The sequence below is a fragment of the Molothrus ater genome, chromosome 3 (assembly GCF_012460135.2).
Source record: "Molothrus ater isolate BHLD 08-10-18 breed brown headed cowbird chromosome 3, BPBGC_Mater_1.1, whole genome shotgun sequence".
NCBI lineage: Eukaryota > Metazoa > Chordata > Aves > Passeriformes > Icteridae > Molothrus > Molothrus ater.
The window spans coordinates 20,208,039-20,227,369 of record NC_050480.2 but is presented as its reverse complement, the minus strand read 5'-3'; the positions used below and the strand labels follow the sequence as shown (position 1 = coordinate 20,227,369).

The 19,331-nt window shown below is 40.0% G+C and overlaps 1 protein-coding gene across 9 annotated transcripts in view; it reads right to left on the bottom strand.

Annotated features, from left to right (window-relative positions):
- ESRRG (estrogen related receptor gamma) overlaps positions 1-19,331 on the bottom strand; it is a 392,065-nt gene that overhangs the window by 326,502 nt on the left and 46,232 nt on the right. For 2 of the 9 annotated variants that reach the window (XM_036381242.2, XM_036381244.2), the window contains exon 2: positions 12,193-12,238. The exons of the other annotated variants lie outside the window; for them this stretch is intronic. Coding sequence is in view for 1 of the 2 variants with exons in the window: in XM_036381244.2 (XP_036237137.2) it covers positions 12,193-12,238 (46 nt within the window). In the remaining variant the exon portion in view is untranslated. The remainder of the gene's footprint in view (positions 1-12,192; positions 12,239-19,331) is intronic. 9 annotated transcript variants of the gene reach the window in all.

Below are 19,331 nucleotides of genomic sequence, written 5' to 3'. Positions count from 1 at the left end.
TTCAGAGTTTTCAGGAAAAGGTTTCACCATCTAAGTGAATGTTTTCACCTGAGAAGCCTGCTAAGGAAGCCTGCCTGTTCACATTGGTAGCCTTGAAGCCAGAGAACCCCTTGGGTGAGCAAAGGCCAGTGCTGGTGGCACAGCTGGTTCAAAGTAGAGGATTGTTTCGTACATCCTCACCTCAGCAGAGGAACCTCCACCTCAGGGCTTTGGGTGCCAGAATGGAAACATCTAAGAGCTTACTGCCTGTGGCTGTAGGACTGAATGTCACCGGAAGAGAAAATACCTGCTTCTTAATAAAAAAAAAAAAAGAAAGAAAAAAAAAGCTTAAACTGGTTTTATAGCAGAGATGAAAATACATCAAATTGCCATTCATCACCACAAGAGTAAGCAAGAGGCTACTGTTGATCTTCAGCGTCTCCTGAGAGGTTCTGGAAAGGAAAAAGTCCTACCAGGTGATCTTGTGCTGTGAAGGCAGGTGGCAGTGGGGAGGCAACTCAGGATCTATATCCCAAATTCTGCCACAGCTAAATCACATCATAATTTGTCTCCTTTTTCAAGAGGAGAGAAGGTAACTGAGGTCACTGAGAAAGATGATGTTTGTGCTGTGTCGTTTGACACAGTACCACACAGACAGAAGTTATTACTTGCCCAACCTATACAACACTGTCATTGGTGGATTTCTAGGAAATAAACCCCAATATCATGGTGCTTAATATACCTCAAAATTCCTCCCTCTTCCTCAGATAGAGAAGAAAGTAGATGTTCACCTTTACAGTAATTATTTTTTATGAGAAGAAAGTAGATGTTCACCTTTACTGTAATTATTTTTTATGACAATTCTCTTCCATTAGTTTGAGGATCATAATGGAATAAATAGAAAAATGAGCTCCAGGCTGAGTATTCTGCATTGTAATCTAAATTAAACTAGTATTACAAATTTGTTTACATATCTCAGTTGAGCTATGCAGTTTCAAAAGTTACTTGCTGAATTTAAACATCTCTCCTGATGCTACATTACCCACTATGTGCAGTAAAATATATTCTAATGTAATACAACAAAACTGAAAAACCAATAAATGTTCCTATTTATTGAGAAATTGGACAAAAAATAGCTTATTGTCAGTTTTTAAAGACTGAAAATCAATAGATGATGAAAGGTTGTATTTTTTGTTACCATTAGACTGTTGACTCTAGCAATAAGTGAGATATGGATTATAACTGGGGGAGTAAAGAACTGGTGAGATATACAATTTGGAGCTTCTAGGGTTTTGTAGAAACTTAATTCCCAGTATTTGTGCAGCAGTGGCCATCTTGGCACTGCTGTTAATGGGCCCCAAGAGCACAGTTCCTCCATTTTGTTGACAAAGCCGGCTTTAAGTACCTTCCTGTCTTTACAAGCATTTCTAAATTAAGGGACTCTTAATCAGACTTGCATCTGCTGAGGATCACAAGTAAAGGAGATCCAGCTTTCACATATATTCACATCCTGCCAATCAAAAAAACAATAAACCAAAAAAATCCTCTAACAACACCATGAAACCCCAGTTATTATACCCAGCTGCCTCTGACTCCCCCTGGGTGAGCCAAGGGGGGCTCCCCAGGTGTGGCTCCACATAACAGCAGCCACCACCCAACACCAGAGAGAAATCAAGTTAAATCAGGTCTTCAGCTTGCAAAAACCTTTAGCTCTCGTGCTAAAGTTCCTGAGTCTGCCATCCTCACACACGTAAGGTTTTCCACATCTGGGCCCTGAGCACGGAGGTCCCATTCCAGCCTGCCATCTACACATGGCTCAGTCTTACCCTAAGTACGTGGGCAGAGAAAGGTCTGAAAAACACAGATTTTTAGCACCTGTTTTCCCAGAGGAATTTATTCATGGGAGTCAGTTTAAAACCTGAATTTCTATACTTGCTCACCAAAAAGCGCACAGCCACACAGAGACTGGGAAGGCATTCTTGTCTCACGGAGCAAACACAGCAACATGGAATACTAAAAAAATATGCAGTGATAAAAAACACTGAGCTAAACATAAGTGCTGCACCCAAGGTCCTTAAATAGTGATCCATGCCAACATTTTTCCAAGTGAACCAGTAGGCATGACCATTACATATAAACCCAAATATAGATGTTCTACCCCGACTATATTTCTAAACTCTGGAACAGAGTCTGAAAGGATGCCAATTACAATAGGGAGTTAGGGCTCCTTTTAGGATTCATATTCTCTTCGTATGTTTCATAATCATACAGCAGCTCAGATCTTGCTAGATGGGGGTAATGCAGAAAATGCCCATACTGCCTTCAGATCCACAAATGTTCTTCTCTGGAAAAGTGGGCAATGACCACTGGGCCTCAATGTGATGGAGAACTAGTAAACCCAGCTGATCTGCTTCTGCAGTATCTGAATTACAAATTCAGAGACGTGTGCAGTTAAAAGTCTACAGAAAGAAAATTCCCCAAGACCTGGAAGCAACTGACAGTGTGCAGAAATGGCCATCCTACTGCTGGCCCCAGTCCTGTGTTTCCCTGACATAAAACGTTTGCTTCAAACCAAGGATAGCACAGAAAGAACTAATTTTCATATCATGGTTTCCTTCTGTTTTCCCAGGTAGGAAGCTATTTCTAAAAAAGGGCTGTTACCACGTCTGCATAATCACATACCAAAAAAAGATTAATGTTGCTCCTGTAAGCTTTTGCTTAAGTATACCATGGAAAATAACTTTGATGAAATAATTTGCCCAGAGCACTGCTTGTCTGGAAGATTTCTATAATTTAACTGCAGTTCTGTAAATAATTTGGTGATAGACAGGCCATCAGCATAATTTGGTGCTAGACCCATGCAATGTTAAGGAAATGGCCAGCAGGCCAAAATTAAATCAACTGGGACCTAGTATGTACAATGCACATTAAAAACCAGTCCAAATCTATTATTTTTTTGAATATTCTTATTCATTTTAAAGGAAGATACTGATTTTTGCATTGGGAATTAACACAAAGAAATGTCATGCTTCTTCCCTGAGAGGAAAAGATCACCCACACAGTGTTAATCCTGCAGATCTCCATGAAGATGTACAATATTTTTGCACTGTAACATCCCAAACTACAGCATTTTGTACCACTTTTGGACTTATCAGTAACTTTCACCAAAGTATCTCAGTTCTCCTGTGCTGATAACCTGTAAAACAGCAAAAGCCATTGCCCTGATTTTTACTCAAGCCGTAACCAGGTCTGCAAGATAAGAGGTACAAAATTGTATGCATGGTACATTGCACCTTTAATCATCTACCTACCTGAAATACTTAAGCAAGTAGTTAGACATCTAAATGGTTCAACTACAGGCTTAAAATAAATGAGTTTTGTAGTACATGACTGTGTCCACATAATTTGAAAACTGGCATTCACATCCCATCTCAAGTAAAGTATCATTTCAGCTACAGGCAGATCAGAAACCTAAAGTCAGTATTAGAGCCACGAACACATCTAAGATTTAGTATTTCAGCTGAGAAGAGGGGAGAACAAACGACTGCAGGATGCTTCCCACTGCACTGTTTCATTTCTGGACAAACATTCTGCCATTAGAAATGTCCACAATTAGCACTGCTTTCCTTTTTCCACATCATCATAATGTAAATGGAGACACATTCTGGAAACCCTCAATGATTTTACCAAATGAGAAGGAGATGGTAGGCAAAATAATATCCTAAACAAAGGCAACAAAGCCATCCCTCTCAGCTCTACTGAAAAAGGAAGAAGCAGACACATTAATACTTCTTTTTAATTGAAAATACAGAGAAGGAGGTGAAGTAGATGGGTTAAAAGCCAGCAAAAAGTAGTATAAAAAAGCCCACCAGGTATTGTTGCAAGAACCTCTAGATAAGCATCTTAAATCAGAGTAAATTACACACCTCATGCTGGTGACTCGGTCATGGGAAATTATGAAGCTACGTGATGTCTCATTTGTTGTGCTGAAAACAAATGTAAATAAATTACTGAGAGAATCTCATTTACATTTAGAAATTCATCCCGATGCATGACATGACTGCTGATGTTTTTTTAAATGACACTTTGAGAAGGAGTGCCACTATTAAAATCAGATTGTAGCCACCTCGGCAAGAGCCTGTGCAAGTGTGCGCGTGTCTGTGCACAAGTGTGCAACAGCAGATGTTCTAGAGAGATCTTTCAGCTCTTTGGAAAAAAGGCTTTCTTTTACTGCTGCACAACCAAAATGGTGGTGCTAGGAGACAAAACCATTGATACATGCTCTTCTGTGTATTCTCCCCTCTCCAGAGGGGGAAGCAGAAAAGACACTGTTATGGATTAGCTGCTGCCACTACAACAGAAAGTGCAAATACTAAAATGGTGGGAACAGAAAATAGTGTGGCACATCCCTCCATCATCAAGTGTAGTAAAACTTCCCCTTAAATACACACACAAAAAGCCTTTCACTAAAGCTTTTATCTCCCCCCTCCACATCTCACATTTTAAGCTGTCACTAAAAAAATTGAGAAGGATATCCAGGAAGCCATAAGATGGAGAGCAAGTTGAACTGCTGTTAGCTAAGCAGCACACATTCAGGCAAATATCCAAATGCTTTAGGAGCTGTCATTCTCCATCCCGCGTGGGAAGGCTGCGAAGAGACGGACTTGCTCGTATCATGATTGCTCTTATTATTACAGCAGTGAAAACACTGCATACTAATGGATGTGTTTTCAGAAAAAAAGACTGTTAGATGGCTTTTTCGACTCTGTGCCTGGCTGTCTGGGCTTCAGTATCTGATATATCCTATCCCTTTCTTTGCTTCCAAAACAGAACTCTAAAAAAAGTTTGTAACACGAGGGCAAATAAAACATATTTCCAAATGGGGACATGACAGTGTTCTACAACCCCACATACGGCAGCATATTTACATAAGCCTGCATAGGTCAGAGAGTTTATTTGTTAAGGGACAAATAAGCAGGCCATGAAATAATTATTTTTCATTGTGCCCTGCCAAACCTACCCAGCCAAAGGCTAAATTGAGCTGCTATTGTGATTATTTGAACTGTGGAGCCAAAAGTCTTCACTGCAAAGCATCCCAGCTGTCCTAAATTTTATTCTGATGGCTAGTTTTCACACTAGCTTGAAACTTGCCAAAAATGCTCCACAAAACAGGCAGGCGGAAGGCTTGCTTTATCCAGACCTACATCAATTCCTGATTTAGAGCTGTTCTGAGAACTTGATTATTAACAAATCACTTCCCAAAATTGTTATGACAAGATTCACATATGCAAATAGCAAGCTGCTCATATGTACACAGCTAGCAAAAGAAATTAATACAAAGGTTCCCAGATTTATTTATGGTTATTTCCTATTCTGCTTTACTGCAAATTAGCCACTAAAATATTAAAAGAAAGGAGAGAGATCCAGCTGCAGCATCACAGCTTTGACATATGGTGACATGGGAACACCCAGGCCATAACGGCTCAACATGCTTCTGCCTTCACCCACCTCCCTGGGGAAAAGGATCTACCAGTGCCTTCTGGCACCACAGGAAGCAAAACCACCATGGCAGCTCTCAAGCTACAGGTTTGGCTAACACACCAAGGAGCAGGTAGGATTACCCTGAAAACAGCTCAGATGACAGGCTTGGGAGGGTATTTCATATTTTAAACAAGGTTGACAGTGGAGGAGGGGGAACAACAAACAGAATATTTTTTTTAAACCTCATGCTTCAAAGCTTAAATTAATCCCTAATAATGAAAGATTAGGATGAGAACGTGTAGAGAGAAGATTATCCCAAGTCTGCCCATTGTGAGGCTCTTAAAACTGTACTTGAGGTGCCTGGGGTTGGTCATTGCTAGAGACAGAGCAGGAGGGTCTTGGGAACGATTGATTTCGTACTCTCTTCATTTTGTCTTAAATAACTAAGATACAAACAAAAGACAAAGAGGCTAATTGTTTTGAAGGCAGCAGACTTATAAATAAATGAAATGCCCATCACTTGGTATCAGGCTGTACATACCACAACCCTGACCAGACAAGTGCACCTTGCTGCAGCGGCCCTCCTTTTCCTCCACACCTCCTCCTATTCTTCATCCTGTTTGTAATTTCACTGTAATATCCTCAGGGCAGCAACCACTCCACATTCACACATGAATTAAAACAACACCTCTCACAATGGCATACCAGTCCTGATTGGACCTGGACTGCTCCTGGGAATGCTGCTGGGAACGGTACTATAAAAAGAGCTCATAAATGTATAGAGTTCAGCACAGTAACACACACACACACACACCCCTACCTTTTAACAAAGTTAACATCACCAGACTGTTAACTCTGTTTCCACATAAAACTGCAGATTGTTTAATCCATTTCTAAGCTCCTAGTTGGCTGCAGGATGTGCAGCTCACATTCAGCAGACCTCCACCACCAGGACACTCTGTGCAATGGACCCCTGCACTTACTGCTCAGTACAATGACAGAAACGCTACAAGATTGTGTTATAGAGGTCAAGGCTTAAGGTTGAATGCTGCTAGGATTTGCATGGAAGCTCATCCAATGATGAGCTAGGGACATTCAGGATGGGCAACCAAAGGAAGCCACAAACGGTGTCAGCCACATCAGCCCTGTGCAACCATTACAGAACAAACCTGATTAGCCCAAATTCCCTTCTGATTTCCTGCCTTCCTTGGGAGAGGCTTTTGACCTTTGAGCTAATGTTTTAATATATTCTGGAATTTCAAATTTTGTACATAATAAACTAGTTATTTTCAGGTACTTCAGATATAAATAACTCCAATACAAAATTCTAACTTGCTCTGGTACTCAGTCATGCTATTTTTAACTGAAAATATAACAAATAGATTTGAAAATCTTTAGCAACATATTGCCATTTTTCCAATAATTCTGACATATTAATTATTTTGTTGGACATTTTCCTGAAGTACTATGACTGGCCAGTATGCTTCACAAAGAGCAAAGAAAAAGGAAAGGAATGGGTACGGGTAAGGTGGCAAATCAATAAGTAAATTGAGTGCATGTATAAATTCAGGCACCTGAGCCCCCTTTAAAGTCAGGTTCCATGTTCCAATAGTTAATATCTAGTTAATATCTCTTTCCAATAGTTAATATCTAGAAAAAATGGAAAAAGAGCCAAATGGAAAAATAGCCAAAAGGTAAAACATATTAAAAATCTTAATTAGAATAGAATGGACACTTTGTCAGGCCTGTATTCTGCATTGATAGGGTACCAGAAATTGATCTTAAAAATTTATCATATAGATTAAAGCTGTTAGCAACTGCATTCATCTCTTTGAAAATAAAATAATTTTTTTTTAAGTACAAATTATTTTTTGTTGACTGCCAAACAGCAGATCTCTTTTACTTGCCTAAAAACTCTACACAATCAAATTGTGTGTAAAATCCAAGATCATAATTCCTCTTTCTCTGGCTCCTGATGGGATGGCAACACTACAGGACCCTTTTTGTGCTTTTCTATGTAACTTTGCACTCAATTCAAGTTTTGTCCATGGCATAAATGTGGAGATTTTCTGTCTCACAGAGATGTGGCCCTCACTGCTCGACATTCTCAGACTGAGCACTTCAGCTTTTCCATGAACAGCCTGCAACTTGTGACTTGACTCTTGTTCTTTTTGCCTGGGGTGCCCACGGCTCTAACCAAAGCAAGCTCTGTCCAGTGTCACACTTCCATGTCACACTTCTGAAGCAAAGATCTCTCAGGAATGATCTTTTCACTTCTACAAAGATAGTAAGAGACCGAGGTCTACATGGAAGAGGCTGCTGACAACCCCACACACACTCAGTCATAGCCAGATATGTGACAAAGTCCAATTAAATCCTATTAGGGAATAATACAAATGACAGAGCTTAAAGAATACAGTTAGCTCCTAATTAGACAGCCCATAAATCTCTTCAGAACCTTCAAAACTTACAACCAGAACAACAATCTCAAGACCTTTCAATGAGTTTCATTTTAACAGACCTATTGTCCACTGAACCAACAACTCTGTTGCTTACAGACAAGATATTTAATCAACTTAAACACTATTAGAAGATGATAGTGCACTGAGCTTTCCTGAAATTGTGTAACATTTGCATGGTATAACACATACTCTTACTTGTTCACTGCAGTCTGATTCAAAGTGCTATAAATATGTTTGCCCTTTCTGCTAAGCCTGCCTAAGGGATTAGCAACCCCCCAAAAGTTCAGTTGAATATTAACTGCATTAACTTTGCAGACTGTAACATACTGTTACACTCAAACAGCCTACGGTGTGGTATGGATGACTTGCTTAATAAAAAATGTTTTCTTGCAAAGCCCGATTGCTCGAAAAAAGAATCTGCTCTGTCAAAGGGGGTGACCTCTTCCATTTAACTTCATAAAGCAAACAAACAAAAGGGAGAACTTTACAGGGATGTCCAGAGAAATGTTTATCATTTCGTCTGTCAAACCAGATGGACTTCCCTTGGCAACACAGCACCAGCTCCACTCTATGTTAGAAATTAAGTCACTTCACCATGAAAAAAACCTGTGAAATACAGCAGCAAAAGTGTCATCTACTGTAGTAATGTGAACTCAAAAACTGTAAAAGAAGTATGTTTGCTTACTTATTTTGCAAAGTAAGAAGTGCTTTTGCATGCCAAACTCCCATTAAAAACTCATGTGCTGGAAGACTCCTCAGCACAAAGTTCTATAGCAGTGAAGACTAATAAAAAGAAGAGGAAATATTTAAAAGTTGGAAGAGGGAGAGTTGATAGGAGTGTGAAAGGGAGCTGACTTGATAGCTAGTGACAAAAATCAAGGAAGAGCAGATTCTTGAACCTCCCAAGCAAAAAGCTCCCAGGCAGAGGCGGGGGTTCACTGGCAGTATCTGATCAAAAGATGAAGAAAGGGAAAGAGAAAGAAGAAAATTAGAAAGGCTGGGAGAAGTTTCTTAAGGTTAAGAGGTAAAAAGTATTCAACAGATTGCTAAAATACTTTTAAAGACGAAAAAAGCCTCCTTCATTACAACCGCAGTAATAAAAAATGTAGAACCTGTCTATTATGGGATGAAAACAAAAATTACATAAGATGGGGTTTTTTTCTTTATAAAAATATACACAACAAAAGCATTCTCTATGCTGCTGTGGGAACACATAAAAATACTCAAAAGACCTTGATCCTGAACACTGCAATGAAACCTTTCTCATTTGGTCTTCAAGATCACGTCTGTATCAATTTGTAAAAACACACTCTCCCATACAAGGGACTTGGGTGTAACAGAAAATAAATCCAAACTTTGAGAATTAGAAACCATATTTCTTCATAATGCTGGACATTTACTAGCTTCTGCCATTCACCATCACCATTATGTTGTCTAGAAATGGAGACCAACAATAGATGTAGGTAATTACAGAAGAACTTAAACTGCAGAGAGCTTCAGACCACAGCATTAAACTGGAATTAAAGCTTTAGAGGAAAAGAGAAATGTTTCACTCCCTGCAATCACCTCCCTCCCTCAAACACACACTGCACACCTGCTACCCACCAGCCAGATGGGACTGAATTCTCCCGAATCAGATCTTGGATTTTTAAGCTCAGCTCAAGTTCAATTGGATTTCAAGACATGAAAATATATTATCATTTCACATTCAAAAAAATTACACCAGTGTCCAGGAACTCCTAGTTTCAGTGCTGCTTGCACAATTAGATATGTATTGAAGTGGGATTATTCTTTCAAATGTCTTAATAGAAATAAGTAAAATGCAGCTTTGCATCAACATTTAATTTAATTACACATGCTCACTTAATACATGAAAAACAGAAAAAAATCTTATTTTAAATCATCAGTTTGTTAAGTGAGATTGGGAATTTAGCTAATTAGCAGTAACCAATAGTGTTTTATTAAAAGTCCACAAAAGCAATTTAGCAGCCCAAACTCACTTAAACATTGTAGCAACTGGCCCTTAATGCACAGGTATCATAAAATATTAACACAAGTTAAGAAAACACAGGGAAGCATTATATTCCTAGAGAATTTGCTAAGCTTGCATAATGTAACATATGTCGTCTATAAAGTTTTTTCAGTTTAGAGATCTCTACCCTGTTCTCCAGAAGAAGGTCTCGTTTTTCCACCCTCTATTCCAGCAGCACAGCTCCACCAAGTCCCTGTTGCCTGCACTTCAGTGGACTGCCAGCAACTGCCAAAGTCACATTTTTAACTGGGCTTGGTCTTTCCCCACCTTTTCCTTCAGCCTGGAAACCAGCTTGAGACATGCAGAGGATACCAAGTCACCGGTCACCAGCGAGCTGGTCTCCGCAGGGGCCGCGGGCATCGGGAGCTGCTGCTGCTGCTGGTGTTCGGCCAGAGCCGCGCCTGGCAGGTGCCAAGGCGCAGGAATGCGAGTCCTGCCCGCTTGGCCAGCCTTGGACTGACCTTTAGTCGCAACTGGGAACAGGAGTTTTGTTAGCGAACACAGAGTTCTGGTCTACACATTTTTAAATTGATTCTTTTATTGATGTGAAGTGCCCAGGTGCCCTCATGACAGTCACTAATATAGATTTCGAAAATAAAATTAATTAAGGGCCAGTCTGGACCACCTTTACTGTCACCATGTAGTACCCTTTTCTACAAGTAACAATGCTATCAACCAGAGAGCACGAGTGGAGTGTTTGAGGAGTATTTCATTACATCGCAAAACACCTGACCATGGAGGTCAAGATCACTGTCACCTATCTATGCGCGCACGCACACACACACACACACACACACATACACACACTCCTCTCCTACCTTCCAAAAGGGGAACCGAAGCACAGAAAACTTAACTGGCCAAAAGCAGTGTCAGAGCCACGCTGCTCCGCACTCCGTCCATCCGGAGCGCAGCACAGGGAGCGTGGCACAGGCAGAGCCTGAGCAGGAGCAGAGCAGCCTGGCATGCAGGCTAATCTGAATTACACTCATCCAGCCCTCCAAATGGTTCCTCATTAGCTGCGGGTTAATGGAGTCCCAATGAGTAGTGTTATTTTCATCCCCTGCCTACTGAATACAAAATTCATTTGCAAATATCCTGTAAAATACTGCAAAGCAAGCCAAAGAGATATGACAACATAAGAGGCATACTATTTATGGAATGCACTTACCGTCATTTAGAAAAGGAAGCTGACATGAGCAATAGCCTAAATTTAGCAACACATTTAGTTTTTATTCACTAGTCACAATGACAATATTTCAGAAGGCTACCGCACACCTTGTGCGCCGAAAGGTTCCACTGAAATCAAGACAGACTTTGATCTGAAAGGAATTTGGGATCAGCTCCTTAATGAATACAACACTGAGTTAAATTAAGGCAATCACCATCTTGACTTTCTATTCCAAGTAGATATAAAATTACATTGATTGCAGGAAATGGTGGCATTCAAACAATATTGCAATGGCCAAAGCCTGAAAGCTAAATTCATTGTCAAGCTAAACTAGGCTTTCAGAGGGCACTATTTGATTTGAGGCAAAAAAGCATCTGCAAACCACATATTTTCAATTAATAGTGTAAAAGGCACAGAGTAAGAAATGAAAAACACAGGCCAATATGCCACATGCCACTCAAAGAAGCAGAGTCTCTGCATGAAGATACTATGCATATACATAAATATGTATGCATGTGTGTGTATATATATATATATATATATATTTATATATTTGTGTGTGTGTGAGTGCATGTATGTGCTTTTGGCTTTTTTAGGTTTTTTTTTAAGGCACCCTGTACTACAAAGCCCAAATTTGAGATCCAGAAAGGCACAATGCATCTCTAAACAGCCTGACAATGCTCTTTTTCCCACACTATCTTTACTTCAGAAGTAATTTCAAATCAATAGCACACAAAGTTAAACCTAGTTCTTTTGAAACCTCAGAAAAAGAATTAATTCGAACCCTTACCTTTGGCACCTTAAAGACTTTTGGCCATGACTTACCTGTATAAATAGAAAGAACTAATTTACTACAGAAATGCCCATGGGCAAACATGTTCTGGCTAATGAAGTGTTCAGCTTTTGCATGATTAACCAGCTGGTGGGGGTGGTGTAAAAATCACAGGGCATAAAATAATAAGAAAAATTGATTAGCAGCTCTCTTTTAAAGCACTCTATGAAAAATTTCCTTATTTTTGCTGAGCAGTTTGGAAAGTGACTGTACAGAAAGATGAACTTAAATGACTTACCAAGGAGTCAGGCAGAGACTGCACCAGGCACTCACTCCTCCAAGACCTGCATCGCAGAGAGGTTCAAGTGAAAAGCAAGATACCAACCAGCACCATGGCTGGGTTACTTATACAACAGGTCCTGCCACGAGTCATAAGGGTCATTTTCTACTATATTGCAAAAGACATTATATAAAGTTAAAACCATGATTATGCCTTGACTCAGTTCAGTTTCTACCCCAACGCTCTACACTTGAACACCTGAGCTGGCTACAGCTATTCCCGTGAGCCAATTTAAGAAATGCCTCCATAGGAGCCCCAGGATTCACATGCTACTTAGAAATAGTGCACATATTTAGGTGATGCCACATAAAAAAGGTGGGGGACATGTACTAGGGACAAAAATCCTCTTGCCCTTCCCACCCTGTACAAGGGGTTCCTTACAAGCTCACATGCTCTGCCCTCAAAATAGGACCTAATTAGTGTACAAATATTTGGTGGACAGGTCACGAAAATAAATTTATCATTAACTCTCCCCTAAACCAAGACAGGTTATCCTGGAGCAGTTTCACTTCATACACATTTGCTCTTGGGTAACCCTTCAGCTCAGGTACAACTGGCACATAACAGTTTCTTTAAGAAGAAAACCCACATACTTTTATGGCACTGAATTACTGAAGAAACATGAAAAAGCTGCTCACATAAAACATGCGTACCAGGAATAAAAAATAAAAGCAAAAATTTAAGTTACAGATAATTTGCAATAGGCCATTGCAATACTCACAGTCCCTCTTTAAGGTCATTACTTCTATGGAAAATGCATGTTTTATACCTATTTATGGACTTTCAAAGACCGGTTTACAGCTATGTACCATGGGAGATGCAGGCAAAGAATTTGCATCTCAGGGATTTGCAATGTGTTCCAGCCCTGGGGATGCAAGCATAACTGCAATGCTGGGACTTCATGAGCTGGGAACCTACATTAACTCCCTCTGGCAATTCACAAGCTGTCCCCTTATATCCACAGCTGATTTCTAACCATAACCAGATACTGCCTTCTCAACAGTCCTCTCCTGTGGTCTGTGATGGTATTTGACATACCTTCATAAGCCCAGTTACCAGGATATTAATTCAATTCTTAGATCATTCTGGTATACCGTGCATGCTATGGCTCAAAGTACTCAGTCATACCATGGGATCCTTAGTGAGGAGCAATAATTTTACCTGAAGTAAGAATTATTTTTTACAAGAAGAATCAAGCAGAACTCTGAAGCCCATTTTCTTTCCATTCATGACTCCTGTATTTACTTTAATTACCATTTCCTGAAGAAGATTGTATAATTTTAAATGCACTCAAAGAAAGACTTTTCTGTGCAGTTTCCCTATAGGAATCAGGCAGGTTATCCTGAGAACAAATCACTTCACATGTACACCAAACATTCACACTGAAGAACTGGTCAGGCCCATGAAGGTTAGATAACTCTACAAATATTCCATAGAGGTCTTTTTTTACTTATCGGTACATCTGAGAAATCTTCTCACTAACTTCATGGTCTGTCAAGACATCTAATATCAAAGAGGCTTTTGCCCATTTTCAAGGCATTGCTGGATCATTGGATCCTTATACACTTGCATAGATCTTTCCTTCAAGCCCTCTGTAACTTTTTGGAAACATATTAACACTTAAGAAAGTGGGCATAGAACAGACATGAGCAAACTGAAATAGAGGAAAACTGAAAACACTGGCATTTCTCTCAGTACATCAGTTATGAAAGTGCTATTTCCAGATAGAATTCACTGTAAAAAGAGAAGTTTCTAGTTAAGCAAGAAGTTGCATTAAATTCCACTTAAGTCTAATTTCTCTGGTCATATTTGAATCATGAGCCATTTCTAAAATGTCGCATATTTCTAACTCTGATGAACTGGGACCCTGACAACACCAGAGCTTGAAAGCTGTGTTTGAAGTTATTTTCAAACATGGTAACAGCCTAATATGGTTACAACACAATTTATTAATTGCAGCTAAGAAATTATGCTGTGCAGTATCTAAGTAACATCATAATTTTAGCTAGCCTACTTGTTTCAAAAGTAAAAAAATTTTTAAAGCCTGTTTGCTACAGAAAGTGAATGCTTGTTAAAACTGTACTTCTCAAAGGAATTCAAAAACACAGATATGAGGTACAGTGGTTCACAAAAGGCAAAAGCTAATTTGTCAGACCTGTGCATCATACTCCAAAAGCTTTATATAATTATCTGTTTGTTTACTTTTGAGCAATTGCTTTGGAAGAGCCCCCCAGTGAGTGATGCTGTGTGCCCTGCAAAGGGGTCAAGCACAACATACAGGCTGCACACTGCAGGTTTGCTTTCAAAGAACAAGCATACACGAAGGTATTCCAGTGCCTAACTCCACTTACAGCCACTCTCAGTGAAATTGATAGAGTAAGTGCCTCTGAGGACATGATCCTTTGACATCAATGTGGATTCCTCAAATGGATCCAGGTCCATGCTTTTATGGACACCAAAACAGCAAAAAGTGAAAATCATTCTGCTTTGTGACTTCTTTATTCTCTTCTGTACTGGAGTTTCTCTAAGACCATGGTTCCTGGTAGAGGACACAACAGCCAAACAGGCTGGTCTAATTAACCAGAGTTTTTCATACTAATTAGGAACAACATGAGCATTAGGCAATCAATAGGACACCTTATGCCACTACTGCTTAAGTCTGCTTTGACTACTTCTGGTTCAGATGTACCCTTGAAGTATATTTGGAGGGTTCTTCCTGACACCCTCCCATGCAGCATCAATTTTTAGCAACAATAACCTTTCTCATTACACTAGAAATTGATAAGCAACACTGTTAACCTATGTGATGCAGCTAAAAGTCAGATGTAAGGTGCCAAAAGGATTTTTTTTTATTTTGGTAAATTATTTTGATCATTTCTAATGTGATGATACACTTGACCAGTTAGTAACATAGCACGATACTCACCACACTGCAAACAAGTTCAATACAGACTTGTTTAACTTACACATCCCACTCAGGAGCAAGGGGAGCCATGCTCCACCATTCACTGTACACTCAGCAATTCACTTCCAAATTCATATGAAATAACAATGCAATCATTTTTTCAAAAGTCATTTAATACTCTTTCTGAATAACTTCTTAAGGACAGCTGGCAAGAAAGTAATATGCCTTAAGTATAGATAAAAACAGAAAACCTGTAAAGCATCTTTTCCAATAGGGAGGCTCAACTGCAAAAATTACTTCTTGGAATTTCTCCTTTGGGTGCCAGTTCAGATCTTGCTCCAAATGACCACTAACAATCAATCCCACTGACTTTGAAATAACCCACAACTACTCAATAACACCTGTTTGCTAATTAGGTGCATGCAACCCCCTCACAAAACATCACATTCTCATACTCTTATTTTTTAAAATGCACTTTTGTTCCAGTGTCCTGAAACTAACTGTACAAACACAAAGAACTCAGATGCCCTCTCAACCCCCACTGGAAGTGACAAGTGAGTCCTTCTAAAATTGCAGACACATACTGTCAAGTGCAGGTGTTTGTAAACAAGTTTGGAAATGTTTCTAATTATAAACCATAGGAGTTAAAATTAGAAGTCCAATCCACTAGCCTTAAAAAAAAAGAACTTCCAAAAGTGTTCATCTAAATGAGAGCAACCAGTGATGTTTCATTTAGTAACAAGAGCAGAATTTCTGTGCCAAGCAGCACACTGCTCTTTATCAAACTTTCCACTATGAGTTACATTTCTTTAAAAAAAAAAAGGATTTGATAAGAATTTTAATTTGCTGTCATACTATGATACTGTATATGTGAAAGTACAATCTAAAAATACCCTATTCACAGGTCTCCCGCGTTTCACATAATTATAAAGAGGGAAAAGAAATGTTCCCAAATCTTCTGAATCTGTCTTGGCTGACAACATCAAAGTTCAGCTTTTATGGGGAGCTTCCCACGCTGACCTTCTGAGAACTCAAACCAAACTCTGCTTGAGGGAGCCTTACTCTTTTGGATGAAGTTCTCCTCAATAACCTCAACTACTGCAAAGCTCGGCTTGCCTGGCACAAAACTGCTGAGAGAGGAAACTCGGAGGGGCAATCCCAGAGCTCTGGATGATGGAGATCTTGGCTGCCACTGAACTTGAGGTGTCTCAGACCTGTCTTCACTACTCTGACACAGAGGTCAGAAATGCAGCTCTAAGGAGCCACGTGCTTTGGCCAACACTTCAGACAGAGGCTGAGAAAAGGCAAATCCTGCAGCTCTCATACACCATTTACAGTGCACTATGACAAGATAGTGCAGGCACGAAGATGGACTTTACCTTTGCAGGGGTTTAGGGAGAAAGCCAAGCTAAGGGGAGAGGGAGCTCTTTTAAGGTGAAAAAAGATACAAGTGAGCAAACATGAAACAATTGCAGAGAGGCTCAACTATGGCCTTGATTCAAGAAGAGGGTAGTCTCCTGTTGCACTGTCCTGAAGAAAATGGAAAGGAACGTGGATTAAACAGTAAGGACCTGCTCCAGGAACAAGGTGGGACTGGCCCTACCCAGCAGAAATCCCTCTGTTCCCCACCTACAGCACACACAGGCACTGCAAGGGGCAGGGAAACAACAGCTCTTCGTCCCCTGCACAGCCAGCCTCCTCCTCCTACTCCTCTGGGAATGTTACAAGACAGAGGAAAAGCCCAAATCCATCCTCCTCAAGAACCAGGATGGAAAGTAAGTTGCCCATGTCTCATCACAGTCAGGGAGCTATTTCACATAATAACCACTATCCAACCTTTCCTTTTCTTTCCCTTCCTTTTCTTTTTAGCCTTTGCTCTGTAAAAATAATAGCGTAAAAATAATATTTTTCTGGAGAGCCTTTTGAAATTCACTGCATTCAACAAACATGACCATACCAGTTCAGTACTGTACAATCATGTACCCAGCACGTGCAGTGCTTTCAAAGCAGGAGTCCTGCAGGTGGCACTTCCTTTGCTGCAAGTCATAATACCATAAAATAATGGAATCGGTCGGGTTGGAAGGGACCTTAATGGTTATCTAGTGCTGATGGGCAGGGACAGCTTCCACTACACCAGGTTGCTCTAAGCACCATCCAACCCAGCCCTGAAAACTGCCAGGGCTGAAGCACCCAGTTTCTCTTGGCAACCTGTTCCAGTGTCTCACCATCCTCACAGTAGAAATTTCTCCCTAATTTCTCATCTAAACCTGCCCTCTGTCAGTTCAAAGCCATCCTCGCTTGTCCTATCATTACACCCTGCTAAATAGTGTGTCCCCATTCATTCTTACATGTCACCTTTAGGTACTGGAGATTATAAAATCTCCTCAGGGCCTTCACTTCTCCAGGCTGAACAACCCCAACTTCTCTCTGCAGAGGAGAAGTGCTCCAGCCCTCTGAGCATCCTTGTGGCTTCCTCCAGACTCATTCCAATGGGTCTACATTCCTCCCATGCTGGGGACTCCATAGCTGGACACAGCACTCCAGGTGGGGTCTCACCAGAGCAAAGAAGAGGGAGAAAATCCCCTCCCTCAACCTGCTCGCCATGCTGCTCCTGCTATAGCCAGGATATGGTTGGCTTTCTCAGATGCAAGAGCACATTGATGGGTTTTATTGAGCTTCTCATCAACTAACCTGTAGCTTCTCTCTTAAGCCATTCCCTGTCTTTTTAAGCCAATTCCTTTCTTTTTTTTTTTTTTTTTTTTTTTTTCTGACATAAGTAAGGGATGGAGAAACCACTTTGGTGAAGGGACCACAGTAATTAGGAATAGAGTGATGGTGCATCTCACCTGCAGTTGGTGCCCTCTACCCCTCTTTTCCTAGTCTTGGGTACCTCATCCTCCCCATTCCTGGCCTGTGCTGTGAGAGCTCCCTCTCCTGTTCCAGTTTAACCAATGTTAGACCTTGTCCTACTGGAAGCGTGGCCTTAGTGAACAGAGCAGGCTCTAAGAGAGACTCAGCAAACTAGGTTTCCTGCTACAAACTGACATCAAAATAATTCCCTGAGGGAGTATAAACTTCCAACCAAAACCTATGAAATTTACTTCTTTATTAAACATAGATTTATATCCACATGCCCAAGTTGGTACACATACTATGGATATTGTGCACATGCAATATATACACATATATACCCACATGTGTATGGCACACACACACATGTAGCATTGCAAATCTTTAATGCTACTAACCTCATTGCTATTTTAATTCCAAGCAAGGATAAAAATCATTAGTTTCTACAAGCACATCTAAACTTCTGAATGTACCCGCACTGGACTCACTTAGAAAAATGCTTTTTTCCTAAACGAATACATATTGGAGCTGTGTTTGCAAGTCTAAAAAACCACGCTTTTCACTGGGTATATAAATATTTTAATTAACAATAAGTATGTATTTAGGAGATTCTGCATCAAAGTCTAGATCAGGTAGGGCAATTAACCCATTACAGTTTTCTAAGATATTAGATGAAAGAAAATAGGAAATTAGAAAATGCATAAGGAATTTAGTAAATGCATAATCGGACTTTAAGCATTTGAGTGGTAAATTAATCTCAGATAGTGCTTTATTTCTAATATTTTCTGCATGCTCAAAATGAAAGCATGAAGAGCAGCGCAATTGCATATATCTTCTACCAAAAATAGCCAAAAAATACTATAGAAGAGTGCCTGCTGGGTTGGTTATAAAAGTAAAGTATAATCCATTAACTGCTAATTAGAAGCATCAGAAGCAGGCTTTGCTGCAATAAGAGCTGGCCCCTAAGTAGATGTTTCTGTAACCATTTAAAGGCACAGGGTTTCTCCAGTTGCTGAGAATGGAGCTTGGATGGTTTCAGCATAAAGGCCATGTGAAAAGAGACTATGGCACTTTGCCATGTTACCCAGCTGTTTTCTAAATATGATGACAGGTGCCATTTTTTCCATTTGATCGTGGAACGTAATACATCTTCAAACAAATTTTCCCCAACTAGTCTGGTGCAGTTACATTTCAGAGATTCAAATATAAGAATGTTTGCTTTTTTTCTCTGACAGACACATATTGCAGAGTCTTTGGCAGATATTTCATTATCAGCCTTTTTCTCAAAGCTGAATTTTTAGTTTATGTATTATTTTCCTTTTTACTGCCATTGTAGGAGGGA